The sequence below is a fragment of the Saccoglossus kowalevskii genome, chromosome 10, assembly GCF_978046115.1.
Source record: "Saccoglossus kowalevskii chromosome 10, keSacKowa6.1, whole genome shotgun sequence".
Classification (NCBI taxonomy): Eukaryota; Metazoa; Hemichordata; class Enteropneusta; family Harrimaniidae; genus Saccoglossus; species Saccoglossus kowalevskii.
In genome coordinates this window covers 1,004,042-1,028,980 of record NC_140650.1, presented here as the reverse complement: position 1 = coordinate 1,028,980, position 24,939 = coordinate 1,004,042, and the positions used below count along the sequence as shown (strand labels likewise).

General features: G+C 33.6%; 1 protein-coding gene across 1 annotated transcript in view; it reads left to right on the top strand.

Annotated features, from left to right (window-relative positions):
• LOC144343271 (uncharacterized) overlaps positions 1–23,860 on the top strand; it is a 63,622-nt gene extending 39,762 nt beyond the window's left edge. Inside the window, exons 3-5 of the mRNA XM_085504820.1 lie at positions 9,783–9,971; positions 22,679–22,945; positions 23,523–23,860. Of these exons, the coding sequence (XP_085360946.1) occupies positions 9,783–9,971; positions 22,679–22,945; positions 23,523–23,860 (794 nt within the window). The remainder of the gene's footprint in view (positions 1–9,782; positions 9,972–22,678; positions 22,946–23,522) is intronic.
• The last annotated feature ends 1,079 nt before the right edge of the window (positions 23,861–24,939 follow it).

Genomic DNA, 24,939 nt, shown 5'->3' with positions numbered 1-24,939 from the left:
ATTCTGTATTGTAGCTTATTTGAATGACTACCCTATTCCACCAAGATATACGTTGTCATAATGTCCTATTCTGTATTGTAGCTTATTTGAATGACTACCCTATTCCAATAATGTGTACGTTGTTCATAATGTTCTATTCTGTATTGTAGCTTATTTGAATGACTACCCTATTCCAATAATGTGTACGTTGTTCATAATGTTCTATTCTGTATTGTAGCTTATTTGAAATACTACCCTATTCCAGCAAGGTGTACGTTGTTCATAATGTTCTATTCTGTATTGTAGCTCATTTGAATGACTAACCTATTCCATCAAGGTGTACGTTGTTCATAATGTTATATTCTGTATTTTAGCTTATTTGAATGACTACCCTATTCCAATAAGGTGTACGTTGTTCATATTGTTCTATTCTGTATTGTAGCTTATTTGAATGACTACCCTATTACATCATGGTGTACGTTGTTCATAATGTTTTATTCTGTAATGTAGCTTATTTGAACGACTACCCTATTCCATCAAGGTGTACGTTGTTCATAATGTTCTATTCTGTATTGTAGCTCATTTGAATGACTACCCTATTCCATCAAGGTGTACGTTGTTCATAATGTTCTATTCTGTATTGTAGCTTATTTGAATGACTACCCTATTCCAATAATGTGTACGTTGTTCATAATGTTCAATTCTGTATTGTACCTTAATTGAATAACTACCCTATTCCAGCAAGGTGTACGTTGTTCATAATGTTCTATTCTGTATTGTAGCTCATGTGAATGACTACCCTATTCCATCAAGGTATACGTTGTTCATAATGTTCTATTCTGTATTGTAGCTGTTTTGAATGACTACCCTATTCCATCAAGGTGTACGTTGTTCATAATGTTCTATTCTGTATTGTAGCTCAATTGAATGACTAGCCTATTCCATCAAGGTGTACGTTGTTCATAATGTTCTATTGTGTATTGTAGCTCATTTGAATGACTACCTTATTCCATCAAGGTATACGTTGTTCATAATGCTCTATTCTGTATTGTAGCTCATTTGAATGACTGCCCTATTCCATCAAGGTATACGTTGTTCATAATGTTCTATTCTGTGTTATAGCTGTTTTGAATGACTACCCTATTCCATCAAGGTGTACGTTGTTCGTAATGTTCTATTCTGTATTATAGCTGTTTTGAATGACTACCCTATTCCATCAAGGTGTACGTTGTTCATCATGTTCTGTTCTGTACTGTCGCGCATTCGAATGACTACCCTATTCGATCAAGGTGTACGTTGTTCATAATGTTCTATTCTGTATTGTAGCTTATTTGAATGACTACCCTATTCCATCAAGGTGTACGTTGTTCATAATGTCCTATTCTGTATTGTAGCTTCTTTGAATGACTACCCTATTTCAATAATGTGTACGTTGTTCATAATGTTCTATTCTGTATTGTAGCTTATTTGAATGACTACCCTATTCCATCATGGTGTACGTTGTTCATAATGTTCAATTCTGTATTGTAGCTTATTTGAATAACTACCCTATTCCACCAAGGTGTACGTTATTCATAATGTTCAATTCTGTATTGTACCTTAATTGAATGACTACCCTATTCCAATAAGGTGTACGTTGTTCATATTGTTCTATTCTGTATTGTAGCTTATTTGAATGACTACCCTATTACATCATGGTGTACGTTGTTCATAATGTTTTATTCTGTATTGTAGCTTATTTGAACGACTACCCTATTCCATCAAGGTGTACGTTGTTCATAATGTTCTATTCTGTATTGTAGCTCATTTGAATGACTACCCTATTCCATCAAGGTGTACGTTGTTCATAATGTTCTATTCTGTATTGTAGCTTATTTGAATGACTACCCTATTCCAATAATGTGTACGTTGTTCATAATGTTCAATTCTGTATTGTACCTTAATTGAATAACTACCCTATTCCAGCAAGGTGTACGTTGTTCATAATGTTCTATTCTGTATTGTAGCTCATGTGAATGACTACCCTATTCCATCAAGGTATACGTTGTTCATAATGTTCTATTCTGTATTGTAGCTGTTTTGAATGACTACCCTATTCCATCAAGGTGTACGTTGTTCATAATGTTCTATTCTGTATTGTAGCTCAATTGAATGACTAGCCTATTCCATCAAGGTGTACGTTGTTCATAATGTTCTATTGTGTATTGTAGCTCATTTGAATGACTACCTTATTCCATCAAGGTATACGTTGTTCATAATGCTCTATTCTGTATTGTAGCTCATTTGAATGACTGCCCTATTCCATCAAGGTATACGTTGTTCATAATGTTCTATTCTGTGTTATAGCTGTTTTGAATGACTACCCTATTCCATCAAGGTGTACGTTGTTCGTAATGTTCTATTCTGTATTATAGCTGTTTTGAATGACTACCCTATTCCATCAAGGTGTACGTTGTTCATCATGTTCTGTTCTGTACTGTCGCGCATTCGAATGACTACCCTATTCGATCAAGGTGTACGTTGTTCATAATGTTCTATTCTGTATTGTAGCTTATTTGAATGACTACCCTATTCCATCAAGGTGTACGTTGTTCATAATGTCCTATTCTGTATTGTAGCTTCTTTGAATGACTACCCTATTTCAATAATGTGTACGTTGTTCATAATGTTCTATTCTGTATTGTAGCTTATTTGAATGACTACCCTATTCCATCATGGTGTACGTTGTTCATAATGTTCAATTCTGTATTGTAGCTTATTTGAATAACTACCCTATTCCACCAAGGTGTACGTTATTCATAATGTTCAATTCTGTATTGTACCTTAATTGAATGACTACCCTATTCCATCAAGGTGTACGTTGTTCATAATGTTCTATTCTGTATTGTAGCTCATTTGAATGACTACCCTATTCCATCAAGGTGTACGTTGTTTATAATGTCCTATTCTGCATTGTAGCTCATTTGAATGACTAGCATATTCCATCAAGGTGTACGTTGTTCATAATGTTCTATTCTGTATCGTAGATTATTTGAATGACTACCCTATCCACCAAGGTGTACGTTGTTTATAATGTTCTATTCTGTACTGTAGCTCATTTGAATGACTACCCTATTCCATCAAGGTGTACGTTGCTCATAATGTCCTATTCTGTATTGTAGCTCATTTGAATGACTACCCTATTCCATCAAGGTGTACGTTGTTCATAATGTCCTATTCTGTATTGTAGCTCATTTGAATGACTACGCTGTTCCATCAAGGTGTACGTTGTTTATAATGTCCTATTCTGTATTGTAGCTCATTTGAATGACTACCCTATTCCATCAAAGTGTACGTTGTTTATAAAGTCCTATTCTGTATTGTAGCTCATTTGAATGACTACCGTATTCCATCAAGGTGTACGTTGTTCATAATGTTCTATTCTGTATTGTAGCTCATTTGAATGACAAGCCTATTCCACCAAGATGTACGTTGTTCGCTATGTTCTATTTTGTATTGTAGCTCATTTGAATGACTACCCTATTCCATCAAGGTGTACGTTGTTTATAATGTTCTATTCTGTACTGTAGCTCATTTGAATGACTACCCTATTCCTTCAAGGTGTACGTTGTTCATAATGTCCTATTCTGTATTGTAGCTCATTTGAATGACTACCGTATTCCATCAAGGTGTACGTTGTTTATAATGTCCTATTCTGTATTGTAGCTCATTTGAATGACTACCCTATTCCATCAATGTGTACGTTGTTTATAATGTCCTATTCTGTATTGTAGCTCATTTGAATGACTACCCTATTCCATCAAGGTGTACGTTGTTCATAATGTTCTATTCTGTACTGTCGCGCATTCAAATGACTACCCTATTCGATCAAGGTGTACGTTGTTCATAATGTTCTATTCTGTATTGTAGCTTATTTGAATGACTACCCTATTCCACCAAGGTGTACGTTGTTCATAAAGTTCTTTTCTGTATTGTAGCTTATTTGATTGACTACCCTATTCCAATAAGGTGTACGTTGTTCATAATGCCCTATTCTGTATTGTAGCTCTTTTGAATGACCATCCTATTCCATCAAGGTGTACGTTGTTCATACTGTTCTATTCTGTATTGTAGCTCATTTGAATGACTACCCTATTCCATCAAGGTGTACGTTGTTCATAATGTCCTATTCTGTATTGTAGCTTATTTGAATGACTACCCTATTCCAATAATGTGTACGTTGTTCATAATGTTCTATTCTGTATTGTAGCTTATTTGAATGACTACCCTATTCCACCAAGATGTACGTTGTCATAATGTTCTATTCTGTATTGTAGCTTATTTGAAATACTACCCTATTCCATCAAGGTGTACGTTGTTCATAATGTTATATTCTGTATTTTAGCTTATTTGAATGACTACCCTATTCCAATAAGGTGTACGTTGTTCATAATGTTCTATTCTGTATTGTAGCTTATTTGAATGACTACCCTATTCCATCATGGTGTACGTTGTTCATAATGTTTTATTCTGTATTGTAGCTTATTTGAACGACTACCCTATTCCATCAAGGTGTACGTTGTTCATAATGTTCTATTCTGTATTGTAGCTCATTTGAATGACTACCCTTTTCCATCAAGGTGTACGTTGTTCATAATGTCCTATTCTGTATTGTAGCTTCTTTGAATGACTACCCTATTCCAATAATGTGTACGTTGTTCATAATGTTCTATTCTGTATTGTAGCTCATTTGAATGACAAGCCTATTCCACCAAGATGTACGTTGTTCGCTATGTTCTATTTTGTATTGTAGCTCATTTGAATGACTACCCTATTCCATCAAGGTGTACGTTGTTTATAATGTTCTATTCTGTACTGTAGCTCATTTGAATGACTACCCTATTCCTTCAAGGTGTACGTTGTTCATAATGTCCTATTCTGTATTGTAGCTCATTTGAATGACTACCGTATTCCATCAAGGTTTACGTTGTTTATAATGTCCTATTCTGTATTGTAGCTCATTTGAATGACTACCCTATTCCATCAAGGTGTACGTTGTTTATAATGTCCTATTCTGTATTGTAGCTCATTTGAATTACTACCCTATTCCATCAAGGTGTACGGTGTACATAATGTCCTATTCTGTATTGTAGCTCATTTGAATGACTACCCTATTCCATCAAGGTGTACGTTGTTTATAATGTCCTATTCTGTAATGTAGCTCATTTGAATGACTACCCTATTCCCTCAAGGTGTACGTTTTTCATAATGTTCTATTCTGTATTGTAGCTCATTTGAATGACAAGCCTATTCCACCAAGATGTACGTTGTTCATAATGTTCTATTCTGTATTGTAGCTCATTTGAATGACTACCCTATTCCATCAAGGTGTACGTTGTTTAGAATGTCCTACGCTGTACTGTAGCTCATTTGAATGACTATCCTATTCCATCAAGGTGTACGTTGTTCATAATGTTCTATTCTGTATTGTAGCTCATTTGAATGACTACCCTATTCCATCAAGGTGTACATTGTTCATAATGTTCTATCTGTACTGTAGCTCATTTGAATGACGACCCTATTCCATCAAGGTGAATGTTGTTCATAATGTTCTATCTGTACTGTAGCTCATTTGAATGACTATCCTATTCCATCAAGGTGTATGTTGTTCATAATGTTCTATTCTGTATTGTAGCTCATTCGAATGAGTAGCATATTCCATCAAGGTGTACGTTGTTCATAATGTCCTTTTCTGTATTGTAGCTCATTCGAATAACTACCCTATTTCATCAAGGTGTACGTTGTTCATAATGTTCTATTCTGTATTGTAGCTCATTTGAATGACTACTCTATTCCATCAAGGTGTACGTTGTTCATAATGTCCTATTCTGTACTGTAGTTCATTTGAATGACTACCTTATTCCATCTGGTGTACGTTATTCATAATGTTCTATTCTGTATTGTAACTCATTTGAATGACTACCCTATTCCATCAAGGTGTACGTTGTGTATGCAGTTCTATTCTGTACTGTAGATCATTTGAATGACTACCTTGTTTCACCAAGGTGTACGTTGTTCATAATGTCCTATTCTGTATTGTAGCTGATTTGAATGACTAGCCTGTTCCATTAAGATGTACGTTGTTTATAATGTCCTATTCTGTATTGTAGCTTCTTTGAATGACTACCCTATTCCATCAACGTGTACGTTGTTCATCATGTTCTATTCTATATTGTAGCTTATTGAATGACTACCCTATTCCATCAAGGTGTACGTTGTTCATAATGTTCTATTCTGTATTATAGCTCATTTGAATGACTACCCTATTCCATCAAGGTGTACGTTGTTTATAATGTTCTAGTCTGTAGCTCTTCTGTAGTTTTGTAGCTGATTTGAATGACTAGCCTATTCCATTAAGATGTACGTTGTTTATAATGTTCTATTCTGTATTGTAGCTTATTTGAATGACTACCCTATTCCATCAAGGTGTACGTTGTTCATAATGTTCTATTCTGTATTGCAGCTTATTGAATGACTACCCTATTCCATCAAGGTGTACGTTGTTCATAATGTTCTATTCTGTATTGTAGCTTATTTGAATGACTACCCAATTCCATCAAGGTGTACGTTGTTCATAATGTTCTATTCTGTATTGTAGCTTATTTGAATGACTACCCTATTCCATCAAGGTGTAAGTTGTTCATAATTTCTTATTCTGTATTGTAGCTTATTTGAATGACTACCCTATTCTATCAAGGTGTACATTGTTCATAATGTTCTATTCTGTATTGTAGCTTATTTGAATGACTACCCAATTCCATCAAGGTGTACGTTGTTCATAATGTTCTATTCTGTATTGTAGCTTATTTGAATGACTACCCTATTCCATCAAGGTGTAAGTTGTTCATAATTTCTTATTCTGTATTGTAGCTTATTTGAATGACTACCCAATTCCATCAAGGTGTACGTTGTTCATAATGTTCTATTCTGTATTGTAGCTCATTTGAATGACTACCCTATTCCATCAAGGTGTACGTTGTTCAAAATGTCCTATTCTGCATTGTAACTTATTTGAATGACTACCCTATTCCATCAAGGTGTACGTTGTTCATAATGTTCTATTCTGTATTGTAGCTTATTTGAATGACTACCCTATTCCATCAAGGTGTAAGTTGTTCATAATTTCTTATTCTGTATTGTAGCTTATTTGAATGACTACCGTATTCCATCAAGGTGTTCGTTGTTCATAATGTTCTATTCTGTATTGTAGCTTATTTGACTGACTACCCTATTCCACCAAGGTGTACTATGCTCATAATGTTCTATTATGTTTTGTAGCTTATTTGAATGACTACCCTATTCCAGTATGGTGTACGTTGTTCATAATGTTCTATTCTGTGATGCACGTTGTTCATAATGTCCTATTCTGTATTGTAGCTTATTTGAATGACTACCCTATTCCATCAAGGTGTACATTGTTCATAATGTCCTATTCTGTACTGTAGTTCTTTTGAATGACTACCTTATTCCATCTGGTGTACGTTGTTCAAAATGTTCTATTCTGTATTGTAGCTCATTTGAATGACTATCATATTCCATCAAGGTGTACGTTGTTCATAATGTTATATTCTGTATTGTAGCTCATTTGAATGACTACCCTATTCCATCAAGGTGTACGTTGTTCATAATGTTCTATTCTGTATTGTAGCTTATTTGAATGACTACCCTATTCCATCATGGTGTACGTTGTTCATAGTGTTCTATTCTGTATTGTAGCTTATTTGAACGACTACCCTATTCCATCAAGGTGTACGTTTTTCATACTGTTCTATTCTGTATTGTAGCTCATTTGAATGACTACCCTATTCCATCAAGGTGTACGTTGTTCATAATGTCCTATTCTGTATTGTAGCTTATTTGAATGACTACCCTATTCCAATAATGTGTACGTTGTTCATAATGTTCTATTCTGTATTGTAGCTTATTTGAATGACTATCCTATTCCACCAAGATGTACGTTGTCATAATGTTCTATTCTGTATTGTAGCTTATTTGAAATACTACCCTATTGCAGCAAGGTGTACGTTGTTCATAATGTTCTATTCTGTATTGTAGCTCATTTGAATGTCTACCCTATTCCATCAAGGTGTACGTTGTTCATAATATTCTATTCTGTATTGTAGCTTATTGAATGACTACCCTATTCCATCAAGGTGTACGTTGTTCATAATGTTCTATTCTGTATTATAGCTCATTTGAATGACAAGCCTATTCCACCAAGATGTACGTTGTTCATAATGTTCTATTCTGTATTGTAGCTCATTTGAATGACTACCCTATTCCATCAAGGTGTACGTTGTTTAGAATGTCCTACGCTGTACTGTAGCTCATTTGAATGAATATCCTATTCCATCAAGGTGTACGTTGTTCATAATGTTCTATCTGTACTGTAGCTCATTTGAATGACGACCCTATTCCATCAAGGTGAATGTTGTTCATTATGTTCTATCTGTACTGTAGCTCATTTGAATGACTATCCTATTCCATCAAGGTGTATGTTGTTCATAATGTTCTATTCTGTATTGTAGCTCATTCGAATGACTAGCATATTCCATCAAGGTGTACGTTGTTCATAATGTCCTTTTCTGTATTGTAGCTCATTCGAATAACTACCCTATTTCATCAAGGTGTACGTTGTTCATAATGTTCTATTCTGTATTGTAGCTCATTTGAATGACTACTCTATTCCATCAAGGTGTACGTTGTTCATAATGTCCTATTCTGTACTGTAGTTCATTTGAATGACTACCTTATTCCATCTGGTGTACGTTATTCATAATGTTCTATTCTGTATTGTAACTCATTTGAATGACTACCCTATTCCATCAAGGTGTACGTTGTTTATACAGTTCTATTCTGTACTGTAGATCATTTGAATGACTACCTTATTTCACCAAGGTGTACGTTGTTCATAATGTCCTATTCTGTATTGTAGCTGATTTGAATGACTACCCTGTTCCATTAAGATGTACGTTGTTTATAATGTCCTATTCTGTATTGTAGCTTCTTTGAATGACTACCCTATTCCATCAAGGTGTACGTTGTGCATAATGTTCTATTCTGTATTGTAGCTTATTGAATGACTACCCTATTCCATCAAGGTGTACGTTGTTCATTATGTTCTATTCTGTATTATAGCTCATTTGAATGACTACCCTATTCCATCAAGGTGTACGTTGTTTATAATGTTCTAGTCTGTAGCTCTTCTGTAGTATTGTAGCTGATTTGAATGACTAGCCTATTCCATTAAGATGTACGTTGTTTATAATGTTCTATTCTGTATTGTAGCTTATTTGAATGACTACCCTCTTCCATCAAGGTGTACGTTGTTCATAATGTTCTATTCTGTATTGTAGCTTATTTGAATGACTATCCTATTCCATCAAGGTGTACGTTGTTCATAATGTTCTATTCTGTATTGTAGCTTATTTGAATGACTACCCTATTCCATCAAGGTGTACGTTGTTCATAATGTTTTATTCTGTAATGTAGCGCATTTGAATGACAACCCTATTCCATCAAGATGTACGTTGTTTATAATGTCCTATTCTGTATTGTAGCTCATTTGAATGACTACCCTATTCCATCAAGGTGTAAGTTGTTCATAATGTTCTATTCTAAATTGTAGCTCATTTGAATGACTACCCTATTCCATAAAGGTGTACGTTGTTCATAATGTTCTATTCTGTATTGTAGCTTATTTGAATGACTACCCTATTCCATCAAGGTGTACGTTATTCATAATGTTTTATTCTGTATTGTAGCTGTTTTAGATGACTGTCCTATTCCACGAAGGCGATTGGTGCTTTTACAACTTAGTTATATCGATCAACTATGCAATATCAAGGAGACATACGTCTGTACGTCTGATGATCAATGTGGAGAGCTTGAATATTGTAAATGCACCACATCATGCGGAAAAGTGTGTGCTATAAGACCTACGCCAACGCTATGTAAGTCACCATGTTTAAAATATTATTTTATTTTGTCATTTTTCATCTTTCATATTTAAATACCCTCGCTGTGACATAAGTTATCATACAAAAAAATCCCAAAGTACGATTGGCGGAATTAAGCGAAATGTTTGGTTCATGAATTTGGAATTAAATTTACATACCTGTAATTAAAATCGCAGACCTAATTGTGTTGTCCGCTATATGGAGAGAAATACTGAAATAGTCTCATCCCTATTTCCGCTTGTGTCCCGGGATCATGCGGTTCTATCCACGAAACCCGACAAGTAGTCTGACCGCCGTGAAAATGATATACTAATGTCTTTTTGTGAGATGAAGTAAAATCAGGCGATATCAAAAATTCGATAGAGCTTCGTTTGAATTGCTAGTACGGTGACCATTTATAGCTAATTGAACTAATCTGGCGTACACTGTCAATGAAAAACTATTAGTTGTTCGTACGATACTGTTGACTCGCCGCGTTTTTAAGTGGCACAATAAATTAATATTAGATAGCATATACAATACATGTACACAAACAACTCGACCTCTACTCGGAGCCTAGTCATTACAACGTAACGTATTAATCGTCCCATACGCTATCTAATCGATGCAGGGAGCTTGACCCTCAAGACACCGCCGAACTATGAACTCTACATGATATGCATGACCTTAATGATCTGTATGATTGCCACTGAATATCTTTAGTGCTATTCAATAATAAAGTAACACATTATGCATTCTAGCATGTCACCTCTAAGCATTCTAGTATGTCACCGTTAAGCATTCTATTATGTCACCTCTAAGCATTCTAGTATGTCACCTCTAAGCATTCTAGTATGTCTCCGTTAAGTATTCTATTATGTCACCTCTAAGCATTCTAGTATGTCACCTCTAAGGAATCTAGTATGTCACCACTGAGTATTCTCGTATTTCACCTCTAAGCATTCTAGTATGTCACCTCTATGCATTCTAGTATGTCATGTCTGAACATTCTAGTATGTCACCTGTGAGCATTCTAGTACGCCACCTCTAAGCATTCTGGTATGTCACCTCTAAGCATTCTAGTATGGCACCTCCGTTCATTCTATTATGTCACCTCTAAGCATTCTAGTATGCCACCTCTCAGCATTCTAGCATGTCACCTCTAAGCATTCTAGTATGTCACCTCTCAGCATTCTAGTATGTCACCTCTAAGCATTCTAGTATGTCACCTTTAAGCATTCTAGTATGTCACCTCTGAGCATTCTAGTATGTCACCTCTAAGCATTCTAGTACGTCACTTCTGAGCATTCTAGTATGTCACCTCTGAGCATTCTAGTATGTCACCTTTAAGCATTCTAGTATGTCACCTCTAAGCATTCTAGTATGTCACCTCTAAGCATTCTAGTATGTCACTTCTAAGCATTCTAGTATGTCACCTCTAAGCATTCTAGTATGTCACTTCTAAGCTTTCTGGTATGTCACCTCTAAGCATTCTAGTATGTCACCTCTAAGCATTCTAGTATGCCACCTCTAAGCATTCTAGTATGCTACCTCTCAGCATTCTAGCATGTCACCTCTCAGCATTCTAGCATGTCACCTCTCAGCATTCTAGTATGTCACCTCAAAGCATTCTAGTATGTCACTTCTAAGCATTCTGGTATGTCGCCTTTAAGCATTCTAGTATGTCACCTTTAAGCATTTTAGTATGTCACCTCTAAGCATTCTAGTATGCCACTTCCCAGCATTCTAGCATGTCACCTCTCAGCATTCTAGCATGTCACCTCCAAGCATACTAGTATGTCACCTCTAAGCATTCTAGTACGTCACCTCTGAGCATTCTAGTATGTCACCTCTGAGCATTCTAGTATGTCACCTTTAAGCATTCTAGTATGTCACCTCTAAGCATTCTAGCATGTCACCTCTAAGCATTCTAGTATGTCACTTCTAAGCATTCTAGTATGTCACCTCTAAGCATTCTAGTATGTTACCTCTAAGCATTATAGTATGACACTTCTAAGCATTCTAGTATGTCACCTCTAGGCATTCTAGTATGTCACTTCTAAGCATTCTAGTATGTCACCTCTAGGCATTCTAGTATGTCACCTCTAAGCATTATAGTATGTCACCTCTAGGCAATCTAGTATGTCACTTCTAAGCATTCTAGTATGTCACTTCTAAGCATCCTAGTACGTCACTTCTAAGCATTTTAGTATGTCATCTCTAAGCATTCTAGTATGTCACCTCTAAGCATTCTAGTATGTCATCTCTAAGCATCCTATTATGTAACTTTTAAGCATTCTAGTATGTCACCTCTAAGCATTCTGGTATGTCATCTCTAAGTATTCTCATTGATTGCACATATAATGATCCCATAACATAGGACTTGGGTCATGGATGAAATTGTCACATTATTCATGATGTGGTTAGAAGAATATTAGTTGTATTAGCCACGCCATGAAACACTGGTTACGCTTCACACAGCAGAATAGGAGGTTACTCTTTTCTGAAGCCAAATAAATCAAGCCAATGCATGAAATTACACTCAAAGTCTGAATTAGTATAACGTTAAAATATTATACGACTATTTGTTATACTTTAAATTAGTATGTAGCATAGTTATATTAGTGAAAATATACATTGTAGCTATCAATACACATTACTTATTCAGTAACCCAACACCAGATAAACCATGTGGCAGTGTGTCATTGTTTCAACGGATGGTGAAATTGGTAGCTGACCGACTTCTCGTATGAACTTGATTAGCCTAGATGTTCACGTGATTCATATATAGGACAGCTGATGCAATATACATGTTGTATGCATGCACCGTATAAATGGTGTTGATACCATTTCAACTCTCCACATCATTACGTGTGGTTTACAATCGCGAAAACAGTTGAAAATAATCACCATAACGACACCTTTGTCAAACATATGTTTATGTACATATGTCTAAATAGATACTTGACTACTGCCAATAACAATACAACTAATATCGCAGTACAAATGAACACATGGTATTAACCACTACAATATATGCTTCATTTCAATTTTTTTAAATTTATTTTTCTTTTAAGATAATCATATAGCCTATCATGTATTAAATGAGATGGGAAACAACATCCACAAAATGATCACTGTTTATTTTGGCTTAAGAGGGAGTATCACAGTAATTCAAAAATTACCAGACATGACATGATAAAAACTACAAAACACTACCAAAATAAGTGGAAAGGAGATATACAAAGTTCCCAAAACTTCATATCGATACAGGGAGATATACAAAGTTGCCATAACTCCATATTGATACAAGGAAATATACAAAGTTCCCAAAACTTCATATCGATACAAGGAGATATACAAAGTTCCCATAACTTCATATCGATACAGGGAGATATACAAAGTTGCCATAACTCCATATTGATACAAGGAGATATACAAAGTTCCCAAAACTTCATATCGATACAAGGAGATATACAAAGTTCCCATAATTTCATATCGATACAGGGAGATATACAAAGTTGCCATAACTCCATATTGATACAAGGAGATATACAAAGTTCCCAAAACTTCATATCGATACAAGGAGATATACAAAGTTCCCATAACTTCATATCGATACAGGGAGATATACAAAGTTCCCATAACTTCATATCGATACAAGGAGATATACAAAGTTGCCATAACTCCATATTGATACAAGGAGATATACAAAGTTCCCAAAACTTCATATCGATACAAGGAGATATACAAAGTTCCCATAACTTCATATCGATACAAGGAGATATACAAAGTTGCCATAACTCCATATTGATACAAGGAGATATACAAAGTTCCCAAAACTTCATATCGATACAAGGAGATATACAAAGTTGCCATAACTCCATATTGATACAAGGAGATATACAAAGTTCCCAAAACTTCATATCGATACAAGGAGATATACAAAGTTCCCATAACTTCATATCGATACAGGGAGATATACAAAGTTGCCATAACTCCATATTGATACAAGGAGATATACAAAGTTCCCAAAACTTCATATCGATACAAGGAGATATACAAAGTTCCCATAACTCTATATTGATACAAGGAGATATACAAAGTTCCCATAACTCTATATTGATACAAGGAGATATACAAAGTTCCCATAACTCTATATTGATACAAGGAGATATACAAAGTTCCCACAACTCTATATTGATACAAGGAGATATACAAAGTTCCCAAAACTTCATATCGATACAAGGAGATATACAAAGTTCCCATAACTTCATATCGATACAGGGAGATATACAAAGTTGCCATAACTTCATATCGATACAAGGAGATATACAAAGTTCCCAAAACTTCATATCGATACAAGGAGATATACAAAGTTCCCATAACTTCATATCGATACAGGGAGATATACAAAGTTGCCATAACTCCATATTGATACAAGGAGATATACAAAGTTCCCATAACTATATATTGATACAAGGCAATATACAAAGTTGCCATAACTCTATATTGATACAAGGAGATATACTAAGTTGCCATAACTCCAAATTTATACAAGATATATATACAAAGTTCCCATAACTCCATATTGATACAAGGAGATATACAAAGTTCCCATAACTCTATATTGATACAAGAAGATATACAAAGTTGCCATAACTCCATATTGATACAAGGAGATATACAAAGTTGCCATAACTCTATATTGATACAAGAAGATATACAAAGTTCCCATAACTCTATATTGATACAAGGAGATATACAAAGTTGCCATAACTCCATATTGATACAAGGAGATATACAAAGTTCTCACAACTCTATATTGATACAAGCAGATATACAAAGTTCCCATAACTCTATATTGATACAAGGAGATATACAAAGTTCCCATAACTCTATATTGATACAAGCAGATATACAAAGTTCCCATAACTCTATATTGATACAAGGAGATATACAAAGTTCCCATAACTCTATATTGATACAAGGAGATATACAAAGTTCCCATAACTCTATATTTATACAAGCAGATATACAAAGTTCCCATAACTCTATATTGATACAAGGAGATATACAAAGTTCCCATAACTCTATATTGATACAAGGAGATATACAAAGTTCCCATAACTCCATATTGATACAAGGAGATATACAAAGTTCCCACAACTCTATATTGATACAAGCAGATATACAAAGTTCACATAACTCTATATTGATACAAGGAGATATACAAAGTTCCCATAACTCAAAATTGATACAAGGAGATATACAAAGTTCCCATAACACTATATTGATACAAGGAGATATACAAAGTTGCCATAACTCCATATTGATACAAGGAGATATACAAAGTTCCCAAAACTTCATATCGATACAAGGAGATATACAAAGTTGCCATAACTCCATATTGATACAAGGAGATATACAAAGTTCCCAAAACTTCATATCGATACAAGGAGATATACAAAGTTCCCATAACTTCATATCGATACAGGGAGATATACAAAGTTGCCATAACTCCATATTGATACAAGGAGATATACAAAGTTCCCAAAACTTCATATCGATAAAAGGAGATATACAAAGTTCCCATAACTCTATATTGATACAAGGAGATATACAAAGTTCCCATAACTCTATATTGATACAAGGAGATATACAAAGTTCCCATAACTCTATATTGATACAAGGAGATATACAAAGTTCCCACAACTATATATTGATACAAGGAGATATACAAAGTTCCCAAAACTTCATATCGATACAAGGAGATATACAAAGTTCCCATAACTTCATATCGATACAGGGAGATATACAAAGTTGCCATAACTTCATATCGATACAAGGAGATATACAAAGTTCCCATAACTCCATATTGATACAAGGAGATATACAAAGTTCCCATAACTATATATTGATACAAGGCAATATACAAAGTTGCCATAACTCTATATTGATACAAGGAGATATACTAAGTTGCCATAACTCCAAATTTATACAAGATATATATACAAAGTTCCCATAACTCCATATTGATACAAGGAGATATACAAAGTTCCCATAACTCTATATTGATACAAGAAGATATACAAAGTTGCCATAACTCCATATTGATACAAGGAGATATACAAAGTTGCCATAACTCTATATTGATACAAGAAGATATACAAAGTTCCCATAACTCTATATTGATACAAGGAGATATACAAAGTTCCCATAACTCTATATTGATACAAGGAGATATACAAAGTTCCCATAACTCTATATTGATACAAGGAGATATACAAAGTTCCCACAACTCTATATTGATACAAGGAGATATACAAAGTTCCCAAAACTTCATATCGATACAAGGAGATATACAAAGTTCCCATAACTTCATATCGATACAGGGAGATATACAAAGTTGCCATAACTTCATATCGATACAAGGAGATATACAAAGTTCCCATAACTCCATATTGATACAAGGAGATATACAAAGTTCCCATAACTATATATTGATACAAGGCAATATACAAAGTTGCCATAACTCTATATTGATACAAGGAGATATACTAAGTTGCCATAACTCCAAATTTATACAAGATATATATACAAAGTTCCCATAACTCCATATTGATACAAGGAGATATACAAAGTTCCCATAACTCTATATTGATACAAGAAGATATACAAAGTTGCCATAACTCCATATTGATACAAGGAGATATACAAAGTTGCCATAACTCTATATTGATACAAGAAGATATACAAAGTTCCCATAACTCTATATTGATACAAGGAGATATACAAAGTTGCCATAACTCCATATTGATACAAGGAGATATACAAAGTTCTCACAACTCTATATTGATACAAGCAGATATACAAAGTTCCCATAACTCTATATTGATACAAGGAGATATACAAAGTTCCCATAACTCTATATTGATACAAGCAGATATACAAAGTTCCCATAACTCTATATTGATACAAGGAGATATACAAAGTTCCCATAACTCTATATTGATACAAGGAGATATACAAAGTTCCCATAACTCTATATTTATACAAGCAGATATACAAAGTTCCCATAACTCTATATTGATACAAGGAGATATACAAAGTTCCCATAACTCTATATTGATACAAGGAGATATACAAAGTTCCCATAACTCCATATTGATACAAGGAGATATACAAAGTTCCCACAACTCTATATTGATACAAGCAGATATACAAAGTTCACATAACTCTATATTGATACAAGGAGATATACAAAGTTCCCATAACTCAAAATTGATACAAGGAGATATACAAAGTTCCCATAACACTATATTGATACAAGGAGATATACAAAGTTGCCATAACTCCATATTGATACAAGGAGATATACAAAGTTCCCAAAACTTCATATCGATACAAGGAGATATACAAAGTTCCCATAACTCCATATTGATACAAGGAGATATACAAAGTTCCCATAACTATATATTGATACAAGGCAATATACAAAGTTCCCATAACTCTATATTGATACAAGGAGATATACTAAGTTGCCATAACTCCAAATTTATACAAGATATATATACAAAGTTCCCATAACTCCATATTGATACAAGGAGATATACAAAGTTCCCATAACTCTATATTGATACAAGAAGATATACAAAGTTGCCATAACTCCATATTGATACAAGGAGATATACAAAGTTGCCATAACTCTATATTGATACAAGAAGATATACAAAGTTCCCATAACTCTATATTGATACAAGGAGATATACAAAGTTCCCATAACTCTATATTGATACAAGGAGATATACAAAGTTCCCATAACTCTATATTGATACAAGGAGATATACAAAGTTCCCACAACTCTATATTGATACAAGGAGATATACAAAGTTCCCAAAACTTCATATCGATACAAGGAGATATACAAAGTTCCCATAACTTCATATCGATACAGGGAGATATACAAAGTTGCCATAACTTCATATCGATACAAGGAGATATACAAAGTTCCCATAACTCCATATTGATACAAGGAGATATACAAAGTTCCCATAACTATATATTGATACAAGGCAATATACAAAGTTGCCATAACTCTATATTGATACAAGGAGATATACTAAGTTGCCATAACTCCAAATTTATACAAGATATATATACAAAGTTCCCATAACTCCATATTGATACAAGGAGATATACAAAGTTCCCATAACTCTATATTGATACAAGAAGATATACAAAGTTGCCATAACTCCATATTGATACAAGGAGATATACAAAGTTGCCATAACTCTATATTGATACAAGAAGATATACAAAGTTCCCATAACTCTATATTGATACAAGGAGATATACAAAGTTGCCATAACTCCATATTGATACAAGGAGATATACAAAGTTCTCACAACTCTATATTGATACAAGCAGATATACAAAGTTCCCATAACTCTATATTGATACAAGGAGATATACAAAGTTCCCATAACTCTATATTGATACAAGCAGATATACAAAGTTCCCATAACTCTATATTGATACAAGGAGATATACAAAGTTCCCATAACTCTATATTGATACAAGGAGATATACAAAGTTCCCATAACTCTATATTTATACAAGCAGATATACAAAGTTCCCATAACTCTATATTGATACAAGGAGATATACAAAGTTCCCATAACTCTATATTGATACAAGGAGATATACAAAGTTCCCATAACTCCATATTGATACAAGGAGATATACAAAGTTCCCACAACTCTATATTGATACAAGCAGATATACAAAGTTCACATAACTCTATATTGATACAAGGAGATATACAAAGTTCCCATAACTCAAAATTGATACAAGGAGATATACAAAGTTCCCATAACACTATATTGATACAAGGAGATATACAAAGTTGCCATAACTCCATATTGATACAAGGAGATATACAAAGTTCCCAAAACTTCATATCGATACAAGGAGATATACAAAGTTCCCATAACTCCATATTGATACAAGGAGATATACAAAGTTCCCAAAACTTCATATCGATACAAGGAGATATACAAAGTTCCCATAACTTCATATCGATACAGGGAGATATACAAAGTTGCCATAACTCCATATTGATACAAGGAGATATACAAAGTTCCCAAAACTTCATATCGATACAAGGAGATATACAAAGTTCCCATAACTCTATATTGATACAAGGAGATATACAAAGTTCCCATAACTCTATATTGATACAAGGAGATATACAAAGTTCCCATAACTCTATATTGATACAAGGAGATATACAAAGTTCCCACAACTCTATATTGATACAAGGAGATATACAAAGTTCCCAAAACTTCATATCGATACAAGGAGATATACAAAGTTCCCATAACTTCATATCGATACAGGGAGATATACAAAGTTGCCATAACTTCATATCGATACAAGGAGATATACAAAGTTCCCATAACTCCATATTGATACAAGGAGATATACAAAGTTCCCATAACTATATATTGATACAAGGCAATATACAAAGTTGCCATAACTCTATATTGATACAAGGAGATATACTAAGTTGCCATAACTCCAAATTTATACAAGATATATATACAAAGTTCCCATAACTCCATATTGATACAAGGAGATATACAAAGTTCCCATAACTCTATATTGATACAAGAAGATATACAAAGTTGCCATAACTCCATATTGATACAAGGAGATATACAAAGTTGCCATAACTCTATATTGATACAAGAAGATATACAAAGTTCCCATAACTCTATATTGATACAAGGAGATATACAAAGTTGCCATAACTGCATATTGATACAAGGAGATATACAAAGTTCTCACAACTCTATATTGATACAAGCAGATATACAAAGTTCCCATAACTCTATATTGATACAAGGAGATATACAAAGTTCCCATAACTCTATATTGATACAAGCAGATATACAAAGTTCCCATAACTCTATATTGATACAAGGAGATATACAAAGTTCCCATAACTCTATATTGATACAAGGAGATATACAAAGTTCCCATAACTCTATATTTATACAAGCAGATATACAAAGTTCCCATAACTCTATATTGATACAAGGAGATATACAAAGTTCCCATAACTCTATATTGATACAAGGAGATATACAAAGTTCCCATAACTCCATATTGATACAAGGAGATATACAAAGTTCCCACAACTCTATATTGATACAAGCAGATATACAAAGTTCACATAACTCTATATTGATACAAGGAGATATACAAAGTTCCCATAACTCAAAATTGATACAAGGAGATATACAAAGTTCCCATAACACTATATTGATACAAGGAGATATACAAAGTTGCCATAACTCTATATTGATACAAGGAGATATACAAAGTTCCCACAACTCTATATTGATACAAGGAGATATACAAAGTTGCCATAACTCTATATTGATACAAGGAGATATACAAAGTTCCCACAACTCTATATTGATACAAGGAGATATACAAAGTTCCCATAACTCTATATTGATACAAGGAGATATACAAAGTTCCCATAACTCTATATTGATACAAGGAGATATACAAAGTTCCCATAACTCCATATTGATACAAGGAGATATACAAAGTTCCCACAACTCTATATTGATACAAGCAGATATACAAAGTTCACATAACTCTATATTGATACAAGGAGATATACAAAGTTCCCATAACTCAAAATTGATACAAGGAGATATACAAAGTTCCCATAACACTATATTGATACAAGGAGATATACAAAGTTGCCATAACTCTATATTGATACAAGGAGATATACAAAGTTCCCACAACTCTATATTGATACAAGGAGATATACAAAGTTGCCATAACTCTATATTGATACAAGGAGATATACAAAGTTCCCACAACTCCATATTGATACAAGGAGATATACAAAGTTCCCACAACTCTATATTGATACAAGCAGATATACAAAGTTCACATAACTCTATATTGATACAAGGAGATATACAAAGTTCCCATAACTCCAAATTTATACAAGATATATATACAAAGTTCCCATAACTCCATATTGATACAAGGAGATATACAAAGTTCCCATAACTCTATATTGATACAAGGAGATATACAAAGTTCCCATAACTCCAAATGTATACAAGATATATATACAAAGTTGCCATAACTCTATATTGATACAAGGCAATATACAAAGTTGCCATAACTCTATATTGATACAAGGAGATATACTAAGTTGCCATAACTCCAAATTTATACAAGGTATATATACAAAGTTCCCATAACTCCATATTGATACAAGGAGATATACAAAGTTCCCATAACTCTATATTGATACAAGAAGATATACAAAGTTGCCATAACTCCATATTGATACAAGGAGATATACAAAGTTGCCATAACTCTATATTGATACAAGAAGATATACAAAGTTCCCATAACTCTATATTGATACAAGGAAATATACAAAGTTGCCATAACTCCATATTGATACAAGGAGATATACAAAGTTCTCACAACTCTATATTGATACAAGCAGATATACAAAGTTCCCATAACTCTATATTGATACAAGGAGATATACAAAGTTCCCATAACTCTATATTGATACAAGGAGATATACAAAGTTCCCATAACTCTATATTGATACAAGGAGATATACAAAGTTCCCATAACTCTATATTGATACAAGGAGATATACAAAGTTCCCATAACTCTATATTTATACAAGCAGATATACAAAGTTCCCATAACTCTATATTGATACAAGGAGATATACAAAGTTCCCATAACTCTATATTGATACAAGGAGATATACAAAGTTCCCATAACTCCATATTGATACAAGGAGATATACAAAGTTCCCACAACTCTATATTGATACAAGCAGATATACAAAGTTCACATAACTCTATATTGATACAAGGAGATATACAAAGTTCCCATAACTCTATATTGATACAAGGAGATATACAAAGTTCCCATAACTCTATATTGATACAAGGAGATATACAAAGTTCCCATAACTCCATATTGATACAAGGAGATATACAAAGTTGCCATAACTCCATATTGATACAAGGAGATATTCAAAGTTCCCATAACTCTATATTGATACAAGGAGATATACAAAGTTGCCATAACTCTATATTGATACAAGGAGATATACAAAGTTCCCATAACTCTATATTGATACAAGGAGATATACAAAGTTCCCATAACTCCATATTGATACAAGGAGATATACAAAGTTCCCATAACTCCATATTGATACAAGGAGATATACAAAGTTGCCATAACTCTATATTGATACAATAGAATACATCACAGAATGTAAACGTTATATACAAGAAAGGCAGACACAAAATGATGCATTATCAACATGCTGAAGCCAAGGGATATAGATTGACACAAATATTCTATTCTATTCTATTCTATTCTATTCTATTCTATTCTATTCTATTCTATTCTATTCTATTCTAACTGTTTCTTTATTGTTTTTCATACAAATAAACTAAATTCTTTGAGCACTAAAGTGAACTTTTATCACTATTCTCAAATTTTAATTTATAATTATTTATAATTATTTATATGAATTTTTTAGTCAAATTGAGGTTATTGACCCAAAATTATAAAAAAAATAAAAATATACATAAAAACAAGCAAAATGTTGCACTAAAATGTTGTATTATATTTTTCTCCAACAGCGCCCCCTAAGCCTGGTGAATGTCCACACAATACTCAACACTTGCAAGCTGTATATGTAAGGCATTTATGTAGACACGATCACGTGTGCCCACATAGTGAGAAATGTTGTCCGACCGTTGGTGGCAATAGATGCCTACCGGCTGTTCCGTCTGCTGCTGTCACTGTAGTTACAAATGTTTTCACGACTGGTACTCAGAACATGGTTCGTGTAAAAAGAGATACGGATGTCACAATTGGTGAAATAGACAAAGGAGCACAAAGAACACGTGAGTGTTTCCCACTACTTTTATACCATTACTGGTGATTAATGATCCGTACGTGATGTCATGGATACCCACACATGTATGTTTGTTTGAATGCAGAGGAGATGAATATTGAATTATTTCAAATCAATTTGTAAATGTTAACCTGTTTGACACACACATACATGCATTTATCTAAATGTTATCCCTGAGTGAGTAAGCTAATATCTACAACTTACTAAGCTACGATCTAGTATATTCATGAATTCGAACGTATCTGAATATTAGTGGTATGGCTTCAAAATATATCGATATTAAATGCACACATTTAGATGTATCAACTGTCACAGATTGTGCTGTTTGTTGTTGTTCGTACGACCAGTGAATTTCAGTTTATTATCGCGATACCAAATCAGTCCATTGAATTCAGATTTACTATATGTAAACCAAAATAATATAAACTTAGTTCACTAAACTTGAGTTCGAAACAAATCTTTCCAAAACAATGGAAATTAAGAAAAGGGAACGTTCCAAAATCAGTTCATCTGAATCCCAAATTAGCCAATGAGACAAGTTTAATATTTATATTCTCTATTTATAGATTTGTGTTCCAACTTTAAATGTGAGGATGACGAAATATGTCGTGTTTCCACGATTACCGGGCAAGCGGAGTGCACACAAATGTTGCAGTGTGCTGACAACGAAGATTCTTTTCTATGTGGCTCAGACGACAACACATATAGGACGTTTTGCGATTTAAAGAAAAAACAGAGTGTGCGACTAAAACACCTTGGAAAATGTCTTGTGGATTTATTGAAAACTAGATTCTCAGAGAAAGGTTACGTGGAGGCTTTCAAGCGAAAGCATAATAAAGGTACGCATGCGCTGTGTCGTTGTTTTCTGGGCAAAGCCACATTTTCCAAAATTGACACGGCTTGAGAAAGGTATGAAAATGAAATCTCGCAAAACGTAACATTTAGATTGATTTGATAGATTTGGTAATCGTGTAGACAAACATTAACAGGCATATGCACTAACGTACTAGTTTTCACTTATATTAAGCTTTCAGGTGATGTGTAGGGTGTTACAGTAGCACGCTTAGTGACATTTTGAAAAAAATCGGAATCATATATCAATGTTTAACTGTGCTGTTGCTACCTTAGTTGTCTGCATTTGTGTAAATTGCTCACCGAGTTATTTATCTCTACTTGCAGTGCCTTTACTGATATCACGTACCAGATAATGTATCTCAACAGACCAAAGATTAGTGCCACCAATCTCAATCACCTTGAAACAATGCAGTGTGACCTCCAAATAACCGGAACTGGAAATATGCGGAGAAAACAATTTATTTTTATATTGAAGTTTTTGTTAAATAGAAGAGTACAGATTTGAGTGACCGCTGAAGTGTACAATTGTCGTCACGTGTTTGTTTTTGTTGTTTAGGAATTGGCAGAGTAAAAATAGATCATTTTTATGTTCATCATTTTCATCACATATCATGTCTTGTTTAGAAATTTCAAATTATGAAGTCAGACTTAAATTTGTTCATCAATGCATATATAGATTTTATTTTTTAATTTTCATAAAATGAAATTTACTTGTAGATACAATGTGGATAAGTGAGCATGTTGTTATTTTGTTTATCAATGCCACTATCCCAGTGCTTTACAACGTGTCGGTCTCATGTGTTTACCAAGGTCATGGATGTAGAGCGTCATGACGTCTTGTTTGCTAATGTCATGCGCATTGGCAAAATTGAATACAGCAACAAGACGAAATAAATTTAACGCACTGTAAACACTGATCATCTGTAATGTCAATGAATGATCGGCATATATATATAACTATACAAAAAATATCTACCAAATGTTCCATTATGCATGTTGCATATCTCATACATATATATATATATATATATATATATATATATATATATATATATATATATATATATATACGTGGACAGAGAAATTAAGACACGACTACATGAGTAAAGTTCACTCTACAGTACTGTT